The sequence below is a fragment of the Cetorhinus maximus genome, chromosome 1, assembly GCF_964194155.1.
Source record: "Cetorhinus maximus chromosome 1, sCetMax3.hap1.1, whole genome shotgun sequence".
NCBI lineage: Eukaryota > Metazoa > Chordata > Chondrichthyes > Lamniformes > Cetorhinidae > Cetorhinus > Cetorhinus maximus.
In genome coordinates, this window is record NC_135879.1 from 207,872,444 (window position 1) to 207,899,970 (window position 27,527).

Below are 27,527 nucleotides of genomic sequence, written 5' to 3' on the forward strand. Positions count from 1 at the left end.
ATTCCAGTGCTTAGGCTCTAGGCAGCTAAAGGCACGGCCGCCAATGGCTAAAGAATAGAATCTGTACCTACCTTGGTTACCATACACATGTCCAGATACAAACAAGTTTGCCGGGGCACCACCACTTTTTATCTGTTGCAGTCTCTTCTCCACCAGTTTACTTAGATCAACAAAATTCTCATCAAGTCCCAGTCTTTCCACAAACGGACTGAACTCCTCCAGCAATTCTACAAACAAAGCCAGAACAGTACAGAGATAGTTACTTCCTAATTATTGTGGGATACCCAATGCACATAAAGTACAATGACATTTATCTGCATTAGCAGGAGAGCCTTCCAGGCCTTGTGACATTATCTAGCTTACAGAAAGCTGCAAAACTCCTCAGCATGCAGGTAGAAAGCCTGCGTGCCTATTAACTTTCACACATTGAATTTCAATCTTAGAAGACAAAAAAATTACCTACAATTCATGCCAGTTTTTCAGTCCTTCCACAATTTTCAGTCGTTTCCCTTTTCCTCCTGAACGGGCTGATTGATGTTGAGGTACTGCCGCAAAGTCACTAGCTACCGAAGGTGACCTTGTTCCCGTGACCTTTCTTCAGTGAAACCCTCATAGTGAATAGCAGCTGGTAATTTGATACTCTTTCGAGTTATCAACAGTCACAGATTGCAACTCTTTTCGAGTACAATCACAGTTCTTGGTTTCCAGGAGTGGGACATGAACCCCCAACCCTCTGATTCAAAGGCGAGGGTGCTATGAACTGAGCCACAGCTGACACCTCCTGGTAATTTGATGCTGGAGGGAAATCCAGCCATGTCTAATTCTATCCTTGCCTGGTGTTCATATTTGCATATTGGGGGCCTGGGTAACAATCAGGTATGAACACTAATTGGCCATTGGCACCACTGGCTAATTGTAAACTCACAACTGCTGCTACAACAGAGATCAGCTCATTTAGTGACACCTTGGCCCAGAACTTCCCACCTGGGTCAGAATTCTCATTTCCGACCCAGATCAGACAAGAAGTTACCTACTTACCTTCCTATGATTTTTCTTGCCCGTCTTCCAATGGAGGGTCCTTCCAAACTCATGCAGTGCAGCAATCCTAGGAGGGAGCTGCGGAGAGAATCATCATAGAGCCATGCCCCCTTTTTCCAGTACTAGCTGCCATATTCCGTAAGTAGAGTGCTTAAATGTCCCAAAGTCACTTTGAGAAGCTTTGGAGAGAAGATAAGTGTGTAAGGTAAGTGGGTGAGGGGGTAGGGTGGCTGGTAAGTGGGTGGGAGGGTAGGGTAGAAGGTAAGTGGGTGAGGGGGTAGAGTGAGGTAATCAGGGGGGGTCAGGGTGGGGTAGTTGGGGTGGGGTGGTGGGGTAGTCGGGATGGGGCAGGCTCCAGTGGGGAGTTGGGGGGTCAGTAGTATAGTTACCCAAGAGTTAGAATTGGTTTTAATCCTTCTAACTTTTCCTGGGTAGCTATTCTAGGATGAGAGTCGGAACCATCTGAAGTCTCCAACTGTAACAAGGGAAATGCCCACCGGAAGTCCAAACTTCCCAGGCAATTCCGGCAATTTCCGTGTTGTCAGTGCATCGGGCCTTCTGAGCAATCCGCCAGCGCATTCAGAGATCGGAAGTTCTGGGCCCTTATTCAGACTATTTTTATCTTCCTCATCTTTTCTCTGCAATTACACCTGCATTCACAAAGCTAGGTAGCCATTCTAAGTTAACAACTGGAATCTGGAGTGCTATTACGCCTGCATTCACAAAGTGAGGTAGCCATTATAAGTTAACAACTCTTAACTACATCTCTTTTCGATTACATTTAACTTGAGATTCATTAACTTGTAATCCTGTACCATTAGTTCTCCACTCCTGATTCACGACCATAAACTTATGCTGTGCATATTCTTTTCTTCAACTTAATTCCAACTCAAATACCTGGGATCTCAAAACAAGTGAAATTCCTTAACTTCTTCAGTTTTTCCTTCCTTTTACAATCCAGAGCCTTTTAAAACACCAAACTTGGTGTCAAGAATCACTAATGCTTGATTTATCTAGTTTTCTGCTATTGATTTTCATCCATTGAAGCATTCTGCACTTGACCTTTCACCTAGTTGTCTCAGTAATGAAAAGAATTACCCCATTAATTCCACTTACCAGAACCTGGTCTTAGATTCTTACAGATCCATTTACACACCTTATTGTTCCATTTGTATTAGCAATTGCCACTATACCTAAGGCAAGTGATTTGTTATGATGTGACATCCTGCAACAATTTCCTTCATTTCCAGCACTTACCTCATACTACACGATTTTCTGATGAAACCCCTATGGCTGGAGAAAATGACAGTGTAGGTTGTGGCTGCACTTCTCATGAATAGCTCATGATTCGTGCTATATGTGCATCATTTCCACCCAGTTAGGTCACTCCTGTGATCCCCTAGTCTAGCCACAGAATTGCACCAGATAAGTTGCAGGTAGGGACACTGCAACCTGGAGCGCAAGCATTTTGTAGGCCACCGATCATCATTATGGTGGCTTATATTTTTAACTACAGGCACTCTCCAGAAATAAGCTGAATAAAATTAGCAACAAACCTTGTAGTAATGTGGTAAGAATTTGCTGTAACACAGCAAGCTGGCAAAAGTCCATGGTTCATGCATGAATATGCACAATGCCTGGATTTGATACAAATAACGACCACAGTCTGCATCTAGATAATATTATCTGATACATTTGTCTTTTATTATCAACCTATTAAAAATAATCCCCCTCATCTGAAGTTCATACCAGTAATGCTAAAGTACGGGGAGAAATATTACAACAAAATATATTGCTGTAACATAATGTTGCAGGTCTTCGGTAAATGTTTTACACTGCAATGGATGTCAACATGCAACCACGTGAAGTCATTCAAGGATAATACCTCATTAAATTCCTTTCTGTGGATAGGAAATTCCTCACAGTAAGATCCCAATTTCCTCCACAATTACCCTGTGATTTTCAATAGCTGTGCCAAATCACTCAGACTAATTGTACCAAATGAGGCTGAGTCAACCATCATACCAAAAGCAAATTATTTAATGGTGAGCCCTGCACTTTGTAATCACAATGCCTGTTTTTAACACAATTGTATATTTCAATCGCCAATACTTGCGATTAATATCTTAGTTCCTTATTCACTCTATGCTCATACCTTTGTAGTATTGGCAAACCTAGACATTCTACGCAAAATGTAACAAGGCTGCTTTCTTCAAATCTACAGCTTCTTGGCTACCTCACTCACTACCAACAAAAGCTGAAACTGAACAGGATCAGTCATATAAATACTGTGGCTACAAGAGCAGGTTAGAGGCTGGGAATTCTGAGGCAAGTAATTCTCGTCCACCAACTACAAGGCACTAGTCAAGAGTGTGATGGAACACTCTCCAATTGCCTGGATGAGTGTAGTCCTAACAACACACAAGAAGCTTGACACCATCCAGGACAAAGCAGCCCAATTGATCGGCACCCCATCCACAAACCTAAAAATTAATTCCAGCAGCCACAGTAGCAACAGTGTGTACCATCTAAAAGACACACTGCAGCAACTCACCAAGGCTCCTTTGGTAGCACCTTCCAAACTCATGACCTCTACCACCTGGAAGGACAAGGGCAGCAGGCACATGGGAACACTGCCAACTACAAATTCTCCCCCTCCAAGCCACTCACCATCCTGACTTGTAATTATATCATCGTTCCTTCACCGTCGCTGGATCAAAATCCTGGAACCCCCCCCCCCCCCCACTAACAGCACTGTGGATGTACCTACGCCACATGACTGCAGCAGTTCAAGAAGGAGGCTAACCACCGCCTTCTCAAGGGCAATTGGGGATGGGCAACAAATGTTGGCCTAGCCAGCACTGCCCACATCCCATGAAGGAATAAAAAAAAAGAGTTGGCCACATTGCTGGAGTCATATAAAGGCCAGACTGGTCAGTAGATTTCCTTCCTTAAAGGATACTGTAGATGCCTGGTTGCCATTACCTATACTAGATATATTCATTGATTAACTAAATTTATATTTTCCAGCATTCATGGTGGGATTTGAACTCATGTCTCTGGAACTTTATAGCAGTCCTCTGGCTCTTTCCTATCCATCACCTCTGGTTACCGAAACACTTGCCAGAGGAAAACATTTCTGCCTGTTTACTCTATCAAAACACCTCTTAATTTTGAATGACTCTATTAGGTCTCCCCAAACCTTCCCTGATCATAGAAGAACAACCTTGGCTACTCAAATCTCTCTGTTTAACTGAAGACCCTCATCTCTGGTATCATCCCGGTAAACCTCCTCTCTACCCTCCCCAAGGTCTTTGACATCTGTCATAAAGTGTGATACCCAGTACACCACACTGCAGCTGAAACGTAACCAGTTATTTGTAAATGTTTGGCATGACTTCCTTGTTTTTGTATTCAACACCTCTATTTACAAAGTCCTTCCCGCCACTGAAGTTAGGCCGACTGGTCTGTTCAGTGCTATTTTGTGAACAGGTTTATTCAAGGCAACAGTATCTTACAGACCATCAAATAGCAGATATTTTTTGTTATTCTGTGTAGGAGAAACTTTATTGATTACATGCACAGTGCGTGTCAAACAAACCAAAATTACTGATTTTCTATTTGTTACAATATGAAAAGCCAGATGTGCACTTTCTTACTTCAACAGTTCTCTTCTTGTTGGGTGAAACAGTTCTTTTCACTGCACTGTTTATTGAATGCTGACAATAGACTAGTTTGAAGCTAGTCAGAGACAATCAATATTCCTTTCACCTGTGCTTTTCAACCATGTTCAGCTGTGTTGTCAGGAGCAAAAGAAGATTTCAATCCCTTCATATTTTTAACCCTGCATGACCCTCACTAACAATTGTCATCATTTAATGCTGTATGGTAATGAACAGAATGTGCAGAATTTACCGAAGAGAACTGTCACCAATGGCACCAAATTCAGCAGCAGTGTTTAAGATAAATAAAGTAGCAACGTCAAGACCCACCACAGGTGGCAATTTGCCTCCTCCAGAGTTGGTGCTGTAGAATCAACAATGCAAAATACTTCTTCCAGGTGCCGTTTTATGGGCATTGATGGGCACAGCGATAGAACCCAGTGATGTGGTTTTCCTTTTTGCTGGTTTGTAAAGATTCCCCAGCTTTCGGGGTGGGGTCAGGTCCAGTGGACAGAAAGGAATCTATCAGTTGCCTATTAATGACAGTGCTGCAGAATCTTGGTACATTTGTTTCAATTCAATGAGTAAGTATGCCAAACCCTCAGTGTGGAACTAAACCATATAGTTCTGGTTTTATAAGAACCAGAATTCTCAGCAATAGCGCAGTATGGCTGCCGCAGACCATGATGGTCTGGTTTACTGCTCAGGATCAGCAAAATTGCTGAGACCATGGATCTGTCTTAATTGTATCTTTCAACTGGTAACCCTGTCTATTGCCAGAAGCAGGATTCATATTTGACGAGACATACAACTCATTGGAATGTATAAAAGAAAGATATTGCAAGTTTGAAAAGAGAAGAAAAAAAACTGCAGTGGAATACCTAACTAACAACAGCTGAGAACTATCAACTAGCAACACAAAGGGGAGGACAAAGACATACCAAAAGAGTCACTCTGAATTTCCCAGGACAATGGCTAGATCATCCACCAATCTGGATTCTGCTCTGCAGTTGAAAGCATTACTTTTAGGTTTATATTATAGAAAGACAGCCAATAAACTGGTTTTATTAATAACAGCTTTTGATTAATATCTGTCCCTGTTATTATCTCAGCCTAGGGTCCAACAAACTGAAATTTCAATCTTACAGTCTACAATTTGATTTCCAGTATGTGCTGAATTTGTTAATTTAAAACACTGCAGAAGTAAGAGCATTACAATTCTTCTCAATGTCCCCGAACATGGAAGGAAAAACAAGTCAGCAAAGGCTGGTTCTTGGTCACTATCCAGTGAGGCCAGCAGTAAAGTGCACGCGTGTACAGGTCAGTTAAACACAGGAGAAAACTGTATGGTTTTGTAATCGGCCAACACACACTGTCTGGGCTCCAGCATGAAAATGGCTACTTCTGTGAAATACAAGAGGATTGCTGGCACCTGTAAAACTGTATATGAATCTCAGCCTTCAGAAGAAGGGAAGAAAACTGAAAATGGAGCAGAAGGAAGGTAGAAAAAGATTTTGTAAGCATGTACAATATGAAGGGGAAGACAAAAAGAAAATATTTTAAACGCGAAAGTTAATTGAAATAGAGACTCCAAGTACCTGTGATTTTGTATGATATTTCTCTGTAAGGTGTCAAATCTTCTCCAGAGATGAGAATCACTTCTGGGCACTTGTCTATGGTTTCACTGACCGACATTACCTTACTAGCCCCATACTTTCTGGCTTCATAATTACAAGTGACCACCATATGCTTTTGATGAACGGCTAAAAGAAAAAAAAATGCATTATTAAGTGACCAGGGTAGTTTTATAATATTAAGGTTTATAAGATTATTATAATTTGGGATTGTAGCTTTAAATTTAGGGTAAGTGAAGGGGTCATGTGACTTGTTCTGAAGTCTGCCTGACAGTAAGCCTGAATGGTCTCATTGTTGGAGATCAAAGGAAGCTTTAGGCTTTTTTGCTGGGAAGAAAGTGCAAAGTATGTATGGAGACAATGGCAATAGTCTCTGAATTTACTGTGAGTAGACCCTGAGTCTCCCAAAGTCCCCAGAAAGGTCTTGTAGGTATCGTGTTGTTAACAGTTGCGCTGTGAATTATCCATTTAATTCTAAGATGAAAGGGAGTTCAGGTCAAGGATAATTAATTAGCATTTCTACCTAGCTACAAGGTTAATGTGTTTCACACTGCTACTGGGGAAAGTGGAGTTTGGTGACTGAGGGCATTTAAGGGTTAATTTCTATCTAAAGTCTAGTCTTTCTTTAATTTAGTAATTAACTAAAAGTTGCTGATTGGGTTGGAAGGTGGTGAGTTTTAGGCCAGCTTTAAAACAGGGTTTATACAGGCTCTGCTTGCAGCTACAACTAGTTAATTAGATAACTGGGATAAACAGGTTTTCAGAGGCTAGATTCACAAAGTATAAAAACAAGCCATCTTACAGTGCTGACTTTGTCTGCACTGGAGTGCTGCTTTGGGCTGCAGTAGAGTGCTTAAGTTGAAGTTTGGTGACTGAGGGAGATCAATGAGGAGGGAACGAGGTGATCCTTTGAGTACCTTGAGTACGGTCAGGTAAGTATTTACTACTTTTATCGCTTATAGTTTTTAAGGTCCTATTTTGTGGTTCATCGTTTGTAAGGGCTATATTCTGTAACAATGAGGAACAGGGAAGAAGGTCCCTAGAGTAATTTATATTATTTGAAATTAAGTATCTTCCAAAAGGTTTAATTTAATTTAAAGGGGTAAGTCATGGCAGGAGAACTCAAAGCCATGGTGTGCTCCTCCTGCTCTATGTGGGAAGCCGCGAACATTTCCAGTGCTCGGGGCCAGCATGTGTGCAGGAAGTGTCTCCAGCTGCAGCTCCTGGAAGCCTGGGTTTCGGAGCTGGAGCGGCGGCTGGGGACACTGTGGAGCATCCGTGAGGCGGAGAGTATCGTGGATAGCACATATAGAGAGGTGGTCACACCGCAGGCTAAGAGTCCAAAGGCAGGAAGGGAATGGATGACCACCAGACAGAGCAAGAGGACTAGGGGCTGTGCAGGAATCTCCTGTGGCAATTCCTCTGCAAAACAGATATACCGCTTTGGATACTGTTGAGGGGAATGGCCTCTCAGGGGAAAGCAGCAACAGCCAAATTCGTTGCACCACGTTTGGCTCTGCTGCACAGAGGAGGAGTAAAAAGTGTGGGAATGCAGTAGTTATAGGGGATTCAATTGTAAGGGGAATAGATAGGCGTTTCTGTGGCCGTAAACAAGACTCCAGGGTGGCATGTTGCCTCCCTGGTGCTAGGGTCAAGGATGTCTCAGAGCGGCTACAGGACATTCTGAAGGGGGAGGGTGAACAGCCAGTGGTCGTGGCACACATTGGTACAAATGACATAGGTTAAAAAAGGGATGAGGTCCTAAAAGCAGAATATAGGGAGTTAGGAAGTAAGTTGAAAAGTAGGACCTCAAAGGTAGTGATCTCAGGGTTACTACCAGTGCCTCATGCTAGTCAGAGTAGAAATAGCAGGATATATCGGATGAATACGTGGCTGAAGAGATGGCGTGAGGGGGAGGATTTCAGATTCCTGGGACATTGGAGCCTGTTCTGGGGGAGGTGGGACCAGTACAAACTGGACGGGTTACACCTGGGCAGGACCGGGACTGATGTCCTAGGGGGAATATTTGCTTAAATGGTTGGGGAGGGTTTTAACTAAAATGGCAGGGGGATGGGAACCTATGCAAGGAGTCAGAGGAGGGGGAATCAAGGGCAAGAACAAAGACAGAAAGGGAAATAAGAAAAGCGATAGGCAGAGGAATCAAGGACAAGAATCAAACAGGGCCTCAGTGAAAAATAGTGGGAATGGGACAAGTAATGTTAAAAAGACAAGTCTTAAGGCTTTGTGCCTTAACGTGAGAAGCATTCGCAATAAAGTGGATGAATTAACTGCACAAATAGATGTAAACAGGTATGGTATAGTCAGGATTACGGAGATATGGCTGCACGGTGACCAGGGATGGGAACTGAACATCCAGGGGTATTCAGTATTTAGGAAGGACAGACAAAAAGGAAAAGGCGGTGGAGTTGCATTGCTGGTTAAAGAGGAAATTAATGCAATAGTGAGGAAAGATATTAGCTCCAACGATGCGGAATCTGTATGGGTAGAGCTGGGAAACACTAAGGGGCAAAAAACGTTAGTGGGGCTTGTATATAGACCCCCAAACTGTAGTGGTGATGTTGGGAATGGCATTAAACAGGAAATTGGAGATGCATGCAATAAAGGAACATCTGTAATTATGGGTGACTTTAATCTGCATGTAGATTGGGCAAATCAAATTAGTAACAATACCATAGAGGAGGAATTCCTGGAGTGTATATGGGGTGGTTTTCTGGACCAATACGTTGAGGAACCAATGAGAGAACAGGCCATCCTAGACTGGGTATTGTGTAATGAGAAAGGAATAATTGTCAATCTAGTTGTGTGAGGTCCCTTGGGGATGAGCAGCCATAACATGATAGAATTCTTCATCAAGATGGAGAGTGACGTAGTTGATTCTGAGACTAGGGTCCTGAATCTTAATAAAGCAAACTACGATAGTATGAGGCATGAGTTGGCTAAGATGAATTGGGAAACGTTACTTAAAGGGATGACGGTGGATAGACAATGGCAAACATTTAAAGAGCGCATGGGTGAACTGCAACAATTGTTTATTCCTGTTTGGCGCAAAAGTAAAATAGAAAAGGTGGCCAAACCTTGGCTTACAAGGGAAATTAGAGATGATATTAGATGCAAGGAAGAGGCATACAAATTGGCCAGAAAAAACAACAGACCTGAGCAGTTTAGAATTCAGCAAAGGAGGACCAAGGGATTGATTAAGAAGGGGAAAATAGAGTAAGAGATTAAACTTGCAGGGAACATAAAAACTGACTGTAAAAGTTTCTATAAGTATGTGAAGAGAAAAGGATTGGTGAAGACAAATGTAGGTCCCTCACAGTCAGAAACAGGGGAATTTATGATGGGGAACAAAGAAATGGCTGACCAACTAAATACATACTTTGCTTCTATCTTCACAAAGGAGAACACAAATAACACACCAGAAATGTTGGGGAACACAGGGTTTAGTGAAAGGGAGGAACTGAAAGAAATCAGTATTAGTAGAGAAATGGTATTGGAGAAATTGATGGGTTTGAAGGCCAATAAATCCCGAGGGCCTGACAATCTACATCCCAGAATACTTAAGAAAGTGGCCCTAGAAATAGTGGATGCATTGCTGGTCATCTTCTGAGATTCTATAGACTCTGGGACAGTTCCTACAGGTTGGAGGGTATCTAATGTAACCCCACTATTTAAAAAGGGAGGTAGCGAGAAAACAGGGAATTATAGACCAGTCAGCCTGATGTCGGTAGTGGGGAAACTTCTAGAGTCCATTATAAAAGATTTAATAGCTAAGCACTTGGAAAACAGTGGCAGAATCGGACAGAGTCAGCATGGATTTACGAAAGGGAAATCATGCTTGACAAATCTTCTGGAATTTTTCAAGGATGTAACTAGTATAGTTGATGAGGGGGAGCCAGTGGATGTGGCTTATTTGGACTTTCAGAAGGCTTTCGACAAAATTCCACATAAGAGATTAACGTGTAAAATTAAAGCGCATAGGATTAGGGGTAGTGTATTGAGATGGATAGAAAACTGGTTGGCAGACAGGAAACAAAGAATAGGAATAAATGGGTCTTTTTCCGAATGGCAGGCAGTGACTAGTGGGGTACCGCAGGGATCGGTGCTAGGACCCCAGCTATTCACAATATATATTAATGATTTAGATGAGGGAACTAAATGTAATATCTCCAAATTTGCAGATGACACAAAGCTGGGTGGGAGGGTGAGCTGTGAGGAGGATGCAGAGATGCTTCAGTGTGATTTGGACAAGCTGAGTGGGTGGGCAAATGCATGGCAGATGCAGTATAATGTGAATAAATGTGAGGTGATCCACTTTGGTAGCAAAAACTGAATGGCTATAAATTGAGAGGGGAATGTACAATGAGACCTGGGTGTCCTCATACACCAGTCGCTGAAGGTAAGCATGCAGGTGCAGCAGGCCGTAAAGAAGGTAAATTGTATGTTGGCCTTCATTGCGAGAGGATTCGAGTACAGGAACAGGGATGTCTTGCTGCAGTTATACAGGGCCTTGGTGAGACCACTCCTGGAATATTGTATGCAGTTTTGGTCTCCTTCTTTGAAGAAGGATGTTCTTGCTTTCGAGGGAGTGCAGCAAAGGTTTACCAGACTGATTCCTGGGATGGCGGGACTGACATATGAGGAGAGATTGAGTCGGTTAGGATTATATTCGCTGGAGTTCAGAAGAATGAGGGGGGTCTCATAGAAACCTATAAAATTCTAACGGGACTAGGCAGGGTAGATGCAGGAAAGATGATCCCGATGGTGGAGGAGTCCAGAACCAGAGGTCACAGTCTGAGGATACGGGGTAGACCATTTAGGGCTGAGATGAGGAGAAATTTCTTCACCCAGAGAGCGGTGAGCCTGTGGAATTTGCAACCGCAGAAAGTAGTTGAGGTCAAAACATTGTGTGTTTTCAAGAAGGAGTTAGATATAGCTCTTGGGGCGAAAGGGATCAAAGGATATGGGGAGAATGCGGGAACAGGCTATTGAGTTGGATGATCAGCCATGATCATAACGAATGGCGGAGCAGGCTTGAAGGGCCAAATGGTCCTATTGCTCCTATTTTCTATGCTTCTATGAAAGGGCAGCCTGAGGAAAGATTTGCATAGTTAAGAAGAAATTAAAAGGCTGCATAATTGACTGCAAGGGAAGAGGTTTAGAACAGCATTATATCTGCATAGTATAGGGCTCTCATCTAGACATGCCTAAAATTCACAGGTGCTGTGCTGGAAGTCTTCCTGAGTGAAATGAAGCAGGTGTCACTGGAGATCACCTGGCTGCACACAGAACTGCAGATATTTACGCCCATTGTATTGATGCTTGTTCTTTGCTGGAGCAATCCAAGACTAACTGCACTGACCATCGAATCACATCTTTCTCTGTGTCAAATCCAATGTTTTCCCCCACCTTTTAGGAAATGCAATAGGTTCTGCTGTGACAAAATATTCCCTGTTCTAACAATCCTCTGCAAAAACAACTTTATCCTACCCACACTCACTTTGTGACAATTTTCAATTGGCGACCCCTATTTACTGATTCTCCAACATGAGAAAAAAATATCTTTCCTCATTCGCTTTATCAGAGCCCTTCAACATTTTAAAACTCTTTATTAAGTTTCTTCTTAGCACCACAGCCTTTTAAAGTCCCTGTTTTCTTGGATTGTTGAGGCACCTGCCTAATTCAGGTGGAAGCCTCACAAATATGCAATGCGATTAGATGCTCCACTCAGTAAATCCTGGTGGACACCCAGTGAAACTTCTGACAGGAAAACTTAAGACTTATTGTTGTGGGCCAGGAGGAGTACTCCTGCTACTCTGGGCCCCAAAATGAAAGTTTAGACTACCGCCAGCCCAGCCTCCATGGCCCCACCCACTCCAAACCCTCCCCAACAATGACTCATTCATCCCATCCTGACCTAGGTGACTGCTAACTTGGCATTGTTTGGATGCCTGTTTCGAGTGGGCAGCAGGCCAGCAGAATGTTAATAAGGCCCAGGCATTAAAAGGGACCCAACACCAGCTCATCACTGACATCCTTCCAGTTTTCCACCAAGAGATAAATTCACCCTTAAGTAGGAAATGGCACAGTGAGTTGAGTTAACAACCCATTGGAAAAGAGGAGTGTATTTGGACATTTCCACATCTGTTTGGAGGAAGAGAGATCAGGACTGAACCTGGGACCTTCTTAGTTTGTATGCTCAGTTCCACAGCAGCAACGCACTACCAACTGAGACATCAGACAAGATTGTTACAATTCAATATATCACAAAGAAAACATATTATATGAATATCATTACATTTAATTACCTAAAGGCATTCCTTTAAATTCAGGACGTCGGATCATTTCCACCTGAGCATAGAAGCAATCCATATCAATGTGCACAATCACCCTGAATCCTGGGACATCAATGTCTTGGATGGCATATTTTTGACTATCACCTAGAGTGAAAAAACACAACATCCATTACAGATCTCCTAATCTGGCTGTATTGGAATGTAAAGAGTGATTCCACATTCCTGAACTCCCAGCGAGAAACCTGTGTTCACAGTGTAGATTGAACACCTTTTAATTTTAACACATCCCCCCTCCCTCACCCAAGGAAGGTGGGAGAAGGGCAGGGGATAAAATTTTAAAATTTAGAAATCCAACCGCAGCATGTCTCCTCTAAAGGAGGCTGTTGGAGGGGGGGAGAGGTGGTTGGTGAGTGCTGCAGGGGTTGGTTGGGTGACTAACCTGGTCTTCAGAGGCAAGTCAATGATTAACATATTTTAATGAGGTGACAGCCTGATTAACCAGAGTTTTACTTTTAACACCTGCAGCCCAATTTCCAACTAGCAGCTAAGGGAGGTCTGAAGGGCTGATTCACTCAATAAGTGCCTTCTGTTTGTGGGCCAGGAGGAGCTGGAGTACTTTCCCGGCCCACCCTGCTTCCCTAAGATCGGATTCTGTGATCAGACTTCCCATTCTACTCACTATCCACAGCCCCAATTTCCATCTTCTTCAGCCCCTATTTAAAATCACAGCCTCGATGTCTTCTAGGGCTGCTCCCTATGTAATCATCACTCCTCCCTCTGAGCTCCTTTCCAGCCCCACCAATATCTCCCCCAGCCCTCCATAATGCCCCAATTACTCCCCACTCCCTCGGTCTCTCTACTCACAGGCTGCAGTCAAAGGTGGCTTTTTTGAGGGGGGAGGGGTGCGGGTGGTGATGATGATGGTGGAAATGAAGCAGACAGGGCAGTAACTGAGAAGCTATGAGCTAAAATATGAAAGCTACACCATTAGTCCCACTCTCCTGCTCTTTCCCACAGCCTTGCAATTCTTGCATTCCAGCATGATAACTAACTAGGCTCCAAATCTGGCTGGGGGCAACCAGAACACAGCGTCAAAAAATTAAAACAAGGCGCCGCCGTTAAATTCAGCAAGACATCCGGAGAACCTGGCCTCCCAGATTTTCCAACCGTACAAGTCCCAGCTCCGCTCCCTCCCCCATTCTCAGCATCCCTGTAAATATCAGGGTCAAGGTTGCAACACTTGGGTGTGAGTCAGATTGCCAAACTGTATCATGGCTCGGTGACAAGGCTGCAACAGACACTACTGTTCAAACAATTGTCCAATCTATGCTTTTGGCAAGCACAGCTTCCTTTGGAAGTGTTGGATTGAGGAGTCACCCTTATTCTTTACAAAGCAAATATGCAGAACCTCACTTACACTATAATTCCAACCACTTGACAAAATATCGTGCGCTAGCGTCACATTGCTGGTAACACACACTCATTGACTTCAGTCAACAACTTTAGCAATGTTTCCAAGACAAGGAATTCGAGGCAAAAGTAAGTTGCTAAGGCATCAACACTCATCAACTATCATAAATAAAAGTAGAAACAGTACTCCTTTAAAATAAAATGAAAAGAAGGGATTAAAATTGCTAGTGTAATCGTGGCATTCAAATTAACATTTTCAGCTTAATATCCTCTTTCATTGTAACACTGCCTCAATAGCAGCCCCTGCTTTGGCAACTGTGCTGTAATATAAATACAGTAGGACTATTGCCTCCAGAGTAACTAAGAACATGTTGTTACAACCTGGAATGCACTGCCTGTAAAGGAAGGTCTTGGAAGCAGAATCAATTGCAACTGCAAAACAGAAATCTAATATATTCTTGAAAAGGAAAATTATAATTTGGCAGTTCAGAACTTGAGTATTGCTGAAAAAAGAAACATGTCGAAACTTTTCATCTGGCACTCATCAGGACGCTTAGCAAGAATACCAAAATAAGATGCATTTGCATGTACTACATATATTAATACACAGGGCTCTGTTCTTTGTGGACGGAAATAACATGTGCACACATTGCGCCTGTTTTAGCTAAACAAAATAAGTGACAGCCATTCACTGACTCATTCCTCAGGGCAATGCCTTGCCCAATCAGGGTCAGGCTGGTTTAAATTTCAAACAATGCTTGGCAGTTAACTGTCAGTCACAATCACGGGTGCATTTTCCTTGGCACCGCCTCTACCAATCAGAGTCAACTTGCCAACCAATCAGCACCATCTTCTCATACAGAATAAATTATTGTTTTCCCCTTAGATTGGTATTCTTGCAAGGTGTGCTGATGAGTGCAAAATGAAAAGCTTCAAAATATATTTTATTTTCAATACAAGAGGAAAATTGTAGGACTAAGGGAAAAGAACAGGGACTGGGATTCATTTTACTATGTTAAAGACATTATATAAGTGCACGTTTTTGTTACTGTCTCCCAAATCTGAATCTCTCCAATCAGGTTTACATCTCTGTGATAGCATTGAAGCAACACTTAACAAAGTCACAAACAACATCCTATGTGATTATGACTATGATAAACTCTCCTCATCCTTTGAAACCTGTTTCCAGCTTTTGGCACGGTTGACCACAACATCCTCCTCCAACACCTCTGTCATCCAGCTGGGCGTGACCACCCTTACGTTGAGACCCACCTGCAATGGGTGCTCTTCCTTCTCCAGCTTGATAATCAGCCACCTCTCAATCTGGCTGACTACAGCCAGGAAACAGTTTTCCTTGACCATCTCCTATTTTTTATCTGCATGCTGCCCCTTGACATCATTTGAAACATGTCAGGTTCCACATGTATGCTGATGACACTCAGTTCGACCTAACTGCCATCTCTCTCATTCCACAATGCTTGTCTGACGCCCAGTCCTAACCTTCAGAAATTTCCTCCAACATATATTGAGAAGATCAATGCCATTGTCTTTGGGCCCAGTTATAAACTCCATTCCCTAGCCAACCACGCCATCCCTCTCTCTGTCAACTCTTTGGACCAGACTGTTCACAAACTTGTTGTCCTATTTGACCCTGAGATGTATTTCCTTACACATATCCATTCCATCGCCAAGATTGCCTATTTCCATCTCTGTAACATTGCCTTTCTCTGCAAATGCCTCAGCTACTTCGCTGCTGAAACCCTCACCCATACCTTCATGAGACTAGACAATTCTAATACACTTGTGGTCAGCCTCTCATCTTCCACACTCCATAAACTTGAACCCATCCAAAAATCTACTGCCCATATCCTAATTCACGCCAAATCCCATTCACCCATCACCCCTGTGTTTGCTGGCCTACAATGACACCCAGTCCAGCAAAGCCATAATGTTAAAAATTTTATCTATATTTTCAAATTCTTCCACTTGTTCACCCTTTTCTCCGTAACCTCCTCCAGCCCTACAACCCTCCAAGATATCTATGCTCATTCAATTCCAGTTTCTTGTGCATCCCCAATTTTATTCTCTCCACCATTGGCAGTTGCGCCTTCAGCTGCCTGGGTCCTAACCTTGGGAATTTCCTCCCTAAGTCTCTCTGTCTCTCTATCTCTCTCTCCTCCTCTAAGATGTTCACTGTCTAAATATCACATTATGTGGCTAGGTGTCAAATCTTGTTTGATAACAGTCCAGTGAAGGGACGTTTTACTACATCAAAGGCACCATATAAACCAGTCCTTGCATGAAACACATCAACCCGTTTGACGCTTTTATTGCAATAGTACCACATAGGTTTAGAGATGAATGTTCCTGGGCGAATGTGCTTCCTGAGGTGAAGGATGGAACAATTCTCTACTTTGTGCCCAACCATAGTTCAGGTCAGGGTACTAAACATATTGTAGCATGACAATTCAGAATTCCCACTTAATTTATCCAGAAACACTTCCTTCCTTCCTTCTCTTCTGTGCCTCGTGTACAAGTCAGGCAAAACACATGCTTATTTCTGTTTCTATGGCCATTTTTTTCTGGAACAGATCGCTAGCCTGTCACTGGAGGGTAGAGTTGGAAGCGTGCCACTCCACATCAAGCATGGCTGACCAGGAGACTCTCCCGCTCTTACCATTTGCCAAAGGCAAAATGGAAATATTTACAGGTTGATAATTAACCTGTCTGGCCACATTATGAACACACCTTCTGTGGCCATTAAGTCCTGGAGTGGGATTCAAACCCAGGGCCTCTGGCTCAGAGGCAAGAAGCTACTCACTGCAACACAAGACCTCCACCCAAATGAATTATATCAAACCAATTATCAGGCAGAGGTACCATATCCTGCACAGCCCAAATGTACCACTGCACTAATTTAGTTACCCTCACCCCTCCTTTACTTAATTCAAAATTAATGGTACCTTCAGTAACCCTCCTGAAATTGTGTTAGTTTGTGCTTACTATTGTTAGAAGTTTTACACTGAGGACTATAATGTTGAGTACTATAGATATTGAGCTATTATTTCACATGCAGTGTTTAATCTCTGAGGACTCACTTGGTGAATGCATTGCTCGGCGACCAGGAAGGTCCCAGATTCAATTTGTGATCTGTGCTGAGTTAGCTGATCTCAGCCATGGTGGCAGTGGGCCCTACAATTGGCCTCAGCAATCTTTGTCTAAGCTTGAGAGAAAAAGGGGCCAGGGTTGTAGCGGTCTAGCGACCCATATTACAAATGATGGGCTAGATCTTGACTTTTTGTGGCAGTGCGACAATGGATTGAAGTCAGTGGTAATAAAAATGAGCAGGAAGGTATAACAGGCTGCTGACTTGCTATGACCTGTTCTACACTATTGCACAAAGTCAAGATTTAGGCCTATGCGTGTGAACATTGGATGAGCACATGACCAGGGTCTTCCACCCCATCACAGTTAAATAAATCTACTGATACTCACTGCCTTGAGTGAGATTCTGCAGGGCAGCTGACACTCATGGAACTGTAATGTAGTACGGGGAGTGTATGCATTCAAAAGAGAAAAAAAGATGGGTGTAGAGAGAAAGAAATCTCTTTCAGAAAGAACAGACATACTCTATAATGAATCACAATCTGTCTGGACTGGTTTGAAAGCACCGTTTCCATAATTGAGATGACATTGACTCCAGGGGTAAACAAATCGGCAATTCTGAGAAATAAAAAGATTTTTGAGGGTTTTACTTTTGCAACTACAAGTGTTGTATTCAGTGGTGAATCAAATTTCCAAAGCTGATTCAAATCTCTGTGGGCTTTCAGCAACAACTGAGGCAATTCTACGAAAACTATTTTTACATTGCTCACTTCTTGAATTCAACTGTCAAATCACCAAGAGAAAATGTTAAAACTTGCTGAAATTAATGTCAGAAATGTGAATGTGGATGAGGAACTAGTTAGTGGGGTGATGAACAGCTGCAGTAGGTCAAAACAACAACCACATGTCTTCGATTTAGTGCTCCTCATTTAGAAGGGTCACATTAAGCAAAAAAAAAAGGGAAAAACATAGGAGATGGAGAGAAAATGGAAAATGGGAACAGCTGTAAGGACTGTAATCCTGAGGCCATAGTTGGGCCATTTGGCCCATCATGCCTGTGCTGGCTCTTTGAAGCAGATGTCTAATTACTCCTACTCCCCTGCTCTTTCTCCATAGCCCTGCAAATCTTTCCATTCCAGTTCACACAGGACAAAGTATATTGTCATGTTATCAATAAAACCACATTGCCAATCAACCATGAGCAAAGTGACATGTACTTCTAATCAGAAAGGGTTTTGTTTCCATGGACAACTCTTATAAGCTTCCAGTGTTGCATTCCAACATTGAAAGAAATTTCGCTAATTTCGAGAATAAGAACTTTCTCAAGTTTAGATTCTACCCATAAAAAGAATTACACAGCCCTCTACAGCCACCAAGTACAGAACAGGTCAAGAAAGCAGTCAAGCAGAATCTGGTTCTCACAACGGAATGATTCTGACTAATTGCAAGGGTCATATTTCATTTTTTGTTAATCCTTTTTCCACAGAAATGTTTTGGCAGTAAATTATTTTTAAGGGGTGCATTTTTAACTTAAAGTGGGCTCATACAGGGTCATTATTCTGCTGTCAGTCATATGCTACAGCTGCCAGGTTGGAGAGGAATTTATATGTTAATGAGCCAGGCATTGAAGATGTGTTCTGCATAAACTGCAGACAACGTGGGATTAAATTGGACCACATGGAATCCATTTTTCAGGCGCTATGTGACTTCTTAAGGCATCAAAATAGCATCAGGAAGCATGTGTACACTTCCCACCTGTCATATTGGCTAAGGAAAAAAAGGTGTCCTATTACCTCAAGTTGGCATTCGGCAATTTGCATATAAAAAAAAACCCTCCAGAATTTAAACTCCAATAGGTAATTTATTACAAAAATAAAAGCAAAATATTGTGGATGCTAGCAATCTGAAATAAAAACAGAAAATGCTGGAAAAACTCAACAGCAGCATCTGTGGAGAGAGAAACAGAATTAACATTTCAAGTCTGTATGACTCTTCTTCAGAGCCTCTGTTTCACTCTCCACAGATGCTGCCAGATCTACTGAGATTTTCCAGCATTTTCTGTTTTTATTATAGGTAATTTATTACCTTGTTTCATATTCACACAGATTATAATTAGTAAGGTGATTCTTTTGAGTTCAGGATGGGGTGTCTCCCAAGAATGTTTTCTTGTGGGACAGGGACAGTTTTGTGGACAGGCTAACTGGCAAGGAAGTTAAAGCCTCCAACGTCATACGCTCAAAAGCAATAAAAGGGAAAGAAGATTTTTCCGTGTAATCAATCAATTGGTGAGAAGGAGACCATTAAGATCCAGGGGAGTCACTTTTAAGAAGAATATTGTCCTTGGCTTAAATAGCTGAAAAAAAGACTGTCCAAAGAAAGCAAATTTTTTTCTTGTTCACAAGAACCGAACTGAAGTCAGTTGGTTTAAAGTGAGATTTGATTATAGCCGTTATTCTTTATGCACTTAAAAAAAAAAGTAGAATGATTTGTTTCTGACCTTGTCTCACTGAAGCATTTACAGTCTATCTCCTGAAAAATTTTCGTATCACACGCAAAGAAACAGGGATCTATTTTAACATTGGCCACAGGGTGTATGGGTGGCAGTAGCTGCTTATAATTAAATAACCATCCTATATACGGTGGCTTTCTGACCATCACCGTGACTGGATGGCTGAAACGCACAACTGCTCAGCTGGTAGGCCTGTTTCAACATATAAATCAGGGTCCTACGACATACAGAAGATCCCGATCGACAGTTTAGGATAGGACTGGGGGTTGAGCAGTGTATAGCATGCAGACCCTGCCCAAGTTCAGCTGGTGATTCAGCTGAAGAAGAGCCTAAAAATGCTCTTAATTTTTTTTGTGGGGTCAAACCAGCCCAGGCCTCATCAGCATGAGACACAGATGCAATTTATTCCCATGCCTCCCTCGATGCAGTCGATCAGCTGTCTGTCCGAAATGCAGTACAAGTGGTGCTTGATGATGTCATGGGACCCTGATCTATTGAAGCAGTCCATATTCATAAGCAAAAGACCTGGACAACATTCAGACTTGGATTGATCAGTTGCAAGTGACATTCGCACCACACAAGTGCCAGGCAGTGACTATCTCTAACAAGAGAGAATCTAACCATCATCCATTCAATGGCATTCCCATTGCTGAATCCCCCTCCACTGACAACATCCTTTGCCATTGACCAGAAACTGAACTGGACTATCCATATAAATACTGCGGCTACAAGAGCATGTCAGAGGCTGGAAATTCTGTGACAGGTAACTCACCTCCTGACCTCCTAAACCTTGCCCACCATCTACAAGGCACAAGTCAAGAGTGTGATGGAATACTCTCCACTTGTCTAGTTGAGTGTGGCTCCAGCAATACTCAAGAAGCTCAACACCATCCAGGATAAAGAAACCTGTTTGATCAACACTCCGTCCACCAACTTAACATTCACTCCCTCCACCACTGACGTAAAGTGGCAGTACTGTGTACCATCTGCACCATGCACTACAACAGTTCGCCAAGGCTCCTTCGACATCACCTCCCAAACTGCATCTACCATCTGGGAGGACAAGGGCAGCAGACACATGGGAACACCACCACCTGCAGGTTCCCCTCCAAGCCACACACCATCCTGACTTGGAAATATTTCGCGTTCCTTCGCTGTCACTGGGTCAAAATCCTGGAACTCCCGCCCTAACAGCACTCTGGGGGTACCTACAACACAGGAACTGCAGCGGTTCAACCACCACCTTCTCAAGGGCAATTATGGATGGGCAAAAATGCTGATCCGGCCAGCAACTCTCACATCCCAGGGATGAATAAAAAAATATATTTAAATACTCCTCTGGTTTTAGTTGGCTTTTCTTGTCATCTGCTCAGAAGGGCAGGTTAAAATCGAAGAGGCAGGATGACGGCGGCTAAAACAATTTTAATTTCCCATCTTCTGAGCGGGTAGGTTCAAATTGCTCATCGTACTTCTACCAAGCTATCAGTGGATTTGAAAGTATCAGGGGTTTACCACTTCAAAAGCCTGTCTAAAGACCTCGGTCACCATTCTTTGGTGTAAAGATGAATTCAGAAAAAAGAAATCAAAATGTTTTATACCTCACAAGAGATTCAAGGAAATGGGGATTGGTCTCCTATAAGGTTATCTCTAGCCAGACAAACTGACAATCTGCTGGAATCAACAAACTACCAACTACATAGATAGTTATCAGGAAATGCTTCTGATAAGGTTATCACTTTGCAATTAAAAAGCATGAACATATCAGCTAACATCATGGCTGTAATGGATTACTGAATTATCTGTGAAACCAAGTACTCTCATAATGCAATTTGCAGCCACATTTACCAAATAAGGATCGCATCTCAGCCTAGAGGGATTAAGCTCACAGAATCACAAAGTTAAACTAACTGCTCATATTGAATAGATGAATGTTAAAATTATAGAAACTGCTTAGAAATTTGAATTGTGACAGAGCTCACAACCATAATGGCCACAATTTCCTCAAGTACCTTGTCATCTCTTTTTAACCTTAATGGTGTCCTGCAGTGTAGGTCTTGGACCCTCATTTTGCCTTTGCAACAATAAAATGTCAAAAGTTGACTTTGTCTGCAAGTTCAATACTTCTTAAAAAAGCCAGTTGTTCTTCAGGTAAGTCAAACAACTTTAAGGGAGAAAAGGCACAGTTGCTGGCTCAGTTGCTAAATGGCATATTACCGAGCCCGCGAAGGTGCTGGGTAACCTAGTTGTTTAATATAGGCATTATAGTTTACCTCATTACCCTCAATATGGGTAGCATAAAAAGCAGGGCTCCCATCCTTGATGGTTATCCAGTGACCCCCGCTGCAAAAAGATGCTCATGCAGATATCCATATGGAAGGGATCAGACTTGTGCTGCAACATATCTGGTCAAATAGCCTGACAAGACGTATCAGGAAGGATCACACAGGATTGAAAAACACAAAAAAGAAAGTCTTGCTTCATGGACTGGGCATCTCAAATGCTTTACACTGACTGACGTTGTTTTTTGAAATGTAGCCACCTTTGTAATGTACAAAGGCGTAAGAGAAATAGTGAACAGCAGTAGAGTTGATCGATTAAAAATAATCTGGTTCAATGCAGTGAGTGTTTTGTCTTATTATTTTTGTCACTTATATTATGCAGTTCTAAGGAAAGTCACTTGCAACCAGACAAGACTTTTATTTATATTTATTCATTCATAGAATTTAAGTGTTGCTGGCAAGGTCAGCATTTGTTGCCCAACCCTAATTACCCTTGAACTGAGTGGCTTGCTAGGTCATTTCAGAGAGCAGTTAAGAGTCAACCACATATTCAAGTGGCAGACCTAATATCACAATAGACTTGTGACCTTATCATTGCTATGTTATATGTTTGGGTCTGTCTGAAAAATATAATATTGGGTTCCCAACCTTTATATTCTATCTACACTGCAGCTCCCAGCAATGGGTAAAGAGATGCCACACCAATGAGATGATGGCTATGTTGGCAAAAGTGGGATTTAGTCATGCAAAAAACGTACATTTTATAAGTACCTGAGGTAAACAAACACATAATACAGGCCTGGGCTAGGGTATCAAATGGCATTTTTAAAAAAAAATACTGGGTTACTCGTCTGTTAACTTTGCAGTGAGATGTTGGTGAATGCAGCAAAAAACTTTCAAAGAAATTCCAGAAAATTTGGGTTAGCAGTTCTAACTACTCAGGTGCTGCTGCCTTGCTAGGGCCCACCTGACACAAGCCTGAACATTGGCAGTAGCACTGTAATATTAATGAGGCAGTGCAGTTGCTGGAGGAACCAAGGGGATAGTCCTCTGAAGTTCCTCAAGGGCAGGAGTGCCACTGGTCAGGAAAGTAGAAGGCTGGTGGCAGCATCAAGCACCTCAGGCTCTTAGCATATATGGTCCATCATTGTGGTTGGAATTATAAAGTGGACGTGAATCCATACACCTTATAAGCTTGCTAGAAGCAATTTCTGAAATGTCCTGACACAGATGCAAGATGCACAAGTTGTGAATAAATCAACCATTTCCTTCCTGGTATCATGCTCAAACTTGACAAGTCCTGTTTATTTGCAGCTTGGTTTGTGCAAATTGATCAAGTACATGGGATTAAAGTTATCACCAGCCTACTGAGTGGGGGTAACCAGAAATTTCTAAAAATCTAAATCAAACGTTTCTTTTTGTGAATGAAAGCTTGATGCCCGTTCATTTTCTACCTATATTTCCGTGTGTTATGATACAGGGCCGCTAGCTATAAAGTTATCAACCGCCTTATCACCAGCAGCAGCAACACAAACATCCTAACTCAAGCTATGAACCCCATCCTGCAAGTAGCCCTTGTTTGGTTTTTACACTTGGTTAAAGGTGATAACGCAAATGCAATGCACTATTGTCACTGACTTATTAAAAGCTACCACGAGCCTCCAGTTTGACAGATAAATGCTGACTTTCAGTTTCACTGGTACCTGCCAATTCACCACTTGCTGCAGCAGCAGAAGTTAGAGGGCTGCTGTTAATACAGTCAACTGTGCAACACCATTCCCTTTCATCCTCCTCCTCCTCCTCATCCTCCTGTAAGCTGTACCAAGGCTCTGCTGCAGCCTCAGCCTGAAATTCATTAAACTCCATCATGAGAGAAGAGCCCGAGACATCGCAGAAAGAGACTCCACAACAAATGAACCAGCAAACCGCACGGGGTGGACAACCAAAATATGCCCGAATCATATTAACCTTTGACGCACATTACTGTAAACTATGATGATGGTTTGGTTACAGGCAGCAAAGGCGGATGCGCGGTCTTTATCGGAAAAAAAAAATTGCATTATTTCAAACTCAGTGAAATTTTGGGAATCAGATTCATCACCAGGGAGGAATTTAAACAGTGCCTGAGTGACGTGCAGCAAAACTGCAGTCACATTTTAAAATGAACGAGGGTGGGCAGATTTGCAGTTGATGGACACCGTTTAATGATTTTTTAAAAATCTCATGACACATCTGAAGCTGTTCCCCCTCCCCGTGGATATGACTCACATCTGAACAAGACCAAGGAGTGATTACTGTGCAGTCAGGGAATAACAGAGAGGGGTTTACATTTGTATGCTAAACATTTTGGGTTGCTTCGGAGACATGATAACACTCGATAAAAATAAATCTCTATCTCTTGAAGCACACACCCATGCTTGCAATCCCTATAATGAAAACTGTTTTAATTTTAAATTGGAATTTTAGTTCATTTTATACCAGCAGTAACTGCCAGTGTGTTCTGCTTCGGGACTATGTACTACCTTTCGTTGCATTAAATATGCCTTACAGCTCCGGATGACACCAAGTGAATATGGCCCTCATGGTGATAAGTTAGAAAATGCCAATTAATGGAAAGATGAAGACCCTTTTCTACTGTGGCACTTCTTTTTCAGTTTACTTATTAGTATCCTTGATTGAAAGAGGTGTACATTGAGGTGTTTCTTGGAAATAATCCAGTTCTCGGAACAGACGCGATGTGGTAAAGTGCAGCAGCAATAGCCACTAAAGAAAAATTGTTTCCACAACAGCAATTGTTTCCTGCAGTTCATGCTTTAAAACTTCATTGTAATTCATGGTACTACAGAAGTGTGGGTTATATTGTTATTTTGAATCCACCGTGCGCTGGGAGTACACACAAGGAATTTGTAGACTTATCAAATCTCTGTCAATCCTCGAGTTGACTTTAGTCAGGCCAAGCAGAAAATGCTAGAAACATTCAGTAGGTCAGGTGGCGTCTATGCAGTGAGAAACAGTTAACATTTCAGGCGAATTATCTTTTGCCAAAAGCTCCTACTCTTGGTTGCTATTCGGCCTTGCTTTCAGCGAAGTGCATGTTTGGAATGTGCTGTCTGTTGCAGATATAAAACACCTTTTCTGTCTTTTTTAAAAAAAAATAGTCTTGTGTCTTCTTAAAAACATGGTTTTTGTTAACTTTAATTAATGGTAGTGTTTTAATTAAGTTTTGATTTCGTTTTATTTCTTTACCTGGTCTGCTCGCTGTTGCAAATGATTTTTGTACGAAACTGCAGGAGGTGCCAGATCAGGTTTACGGCCCCTAAGCCATTTCATTCCTTTACTGGGAAGTGCTGCAGACTCCACTTGACAGCTCTCTGCTTGATGTGCTTCAGATTAGGACTTGACAGCAAGTCTGGAAATGTCATTTCTTGACATTCCATGACACTGGGTGTTGCCAATCACTTTCTCATATCATTCTGTTTTTCAAGTTTTCTTTCCTCTTCTTTAGAAAGCTCTGGCGTATGACGGAGTGTGTTTCTATAGGCAATGCCCACCCTCTGATATTTTGCCCGTGTGTGAGCCTAGATGTGTGCTGACAGACTGCTTGAATGTGGGGAAGATGACGCAGCTGAGGCAGATCCTGTCCTCACTTAATATCCAAACATGCACTGTGGGTGTACCTACGCCACACCACACTGTTAGAACTGCAGCGGTTCAAGAAGATGGCTCACCACCATGTCCTCAAGGGCAATTAAGGATGGGAAACAAACGTGAGCCTTGCCAGCGACAACCACATCCCATGAACATATATTAAAAAAAACAGGAAGTGCAAGCAATACCGATTAAAGGGTACCCATCCAAAATATATGTATAAGAGCTGCCAATTTGTAGCTATTAAAGAGTGAATGTCTCTCTACTAAAGCCCTCAGTAAAAAGTTTTCCTACTTTTAATATAAAATTTTGGAAATCACACTGTAAAACTTTGTCCAGTAGGATGTACAATGTCAATTGTCTGCATCAAAGTGTAAACCTTCAGGGGCAATCAGCCCTGACACTGTGTCCCAAGATCAGAGAGAAAGTCGTTCCAGGAGAGTCACCAGATTCAGGGATGAGTTGGGTGACCATAAGACCATAAGACATAGGAGCAGAAATTAGGCCATTCGGCCCATCGAGTCTGCTCTGCCATTCAATCATGGCTGATAAGTTTCTCAACCCCATTCTCCCGCCTTCTCCCCGTAACCTTTGATCCCCTTACTAATCAAGAACCTATCCATCTTGGTCTTAAATACATTTAATGACCTGGCTTCCACAGCCTTCTGTGGCAATGAATTCCATAGATTCACCACTCTCTGGCTAAAGAAGCTTCTCCACATCTCTGTTCTAAAAGGTCTTCCCTTTACTCTGAGGCAGTGCCCTCGGTTCCTAGTCTCTCCTACTAATTGAAACATCTTCCCCACGTCCACTCTATCCAGGCCTTTCAGTATTCTGTAAGTTTCAATCAGATCCCCCCTCATCCTTCTAAACTCCATTGAGTATAGACCCAGAGTCCTCAAATGTTCCTCATATGTTAAGCCTTTCATTCCTGGGATCGTTCTCGTGAACCTCTTCTGGACCCTCTCCAGGGCCAGAACATCCTTCCTGAGATACGGGGCCCAAAATTGCTCACAATATTCTAAATGTGGTCTGATAATAAAGCCTCAGCAGCACATCCCTGCTTTTATATTCTAGTCCTCTCGAAATAAATGCCTTCCAACTACCAACTCAACCTGCAAGTTAACCTTAAGAGAATCCTGGACTAGGACTCCCAAGTCCCTTTGCACTCCAGATTTCTGAATTCTCTCCCCACTTAGAAAATAGTCTATGCCTCTATTCTTCCTACCAAAGTGCATGACCTCACACTTCCCCATGTTGTATTCCATCTGCCACTTCTTTGCCCATTCTCCTAACCTGTCCAAATCCTTCTGCAGTTTCCCACCTCCTCAATACTACCTGTCCCTCCATCTATCTTTGTATCATCTGCAAACTTAGCCAGGATGCCCTCAGTTCCTTCACCTAGATCATTAATGTATAAAGTGAAAAGTTGTGGTCCCAACACTGACCCCTGCGGAACTCCACTAGTCACCGGCCGCCATCCTGAGAAGGACCCCCTTATCCCCACTCTCTGCCTCCTGCCAGACAGCCAATCTTCTATCCATGCTAGTACCTTGCCTCTAACACCATGGGCTCTTATCTTACTGAGCAGCCTCCTGTGCGGCACCTTATCAAAGGCCTTCTGGAAGTCCAAGTAGATAACATCCATTGGCTCTCCTTTGTCTAACCTACTCGTTACCTCCTCAAAGAATTCTAACAGATTTGTCAGGCATGACCCCTTGATGAAACCATGCTGACTTTGCCCGATTTTACCATGCACTTCCAAGTATTCTGAAATCTCATCCTTAATAATGGACTCTAAAATCTTACCAACGACCAAGGTCAGGCTAATCGGCCTGTAATTTCCCGTCTTTTGCCTCACTCCCTTCTTAAACAGGGGGGTTACATTAGCGATTTTCCAGTCCTCTGGGACCCTCCCTGACTCCAGT

General features: G+C 42.5%; 1 protein-coding gene across 3 annotated transcripts in view; it reads right to left on the reverse strand.

Annotated features, from left to right (window-relative positions):
• The window catches only part of poli (polymerase (DNA directed) iota), a 50,657-nt gene extending 26,097 nt beyond the window's left edge, over positions 1–24,560 (reverse strand). The window contains exons 1-4 of one of the 3 annotated variants that reach the window (XM_078552367.1): positions 23,655–24,528; positions 12,661–12,792; positions 6,299–6,463; positions 72–227 (exon numbers count right to left, since the gene is read on the reverse strand). In XM_078552367.1, coding sequence (XP_078408493.1) covers positions 72–227; positions 6,299–6,463; positions 12,661–12,792; positions 23,655–23,913 — 712 coding nt within the window. In that variant the 5' untranslated portion in view covers positions 23,914–24,528. Of the gene's footprint in view, positions 1–71; positions 228–6,298; positions 6,464–12,660; positions 12,793–23,654 lie in introns of all 3 variants that reach the window. The other 2 variants (XM_078552374.1, XM_078552384.1) reach the window with 2 other exon arrangements.
• Between the last annotated feature and the right edge of the window lie 2,967 nt (positions 24,561–27,527).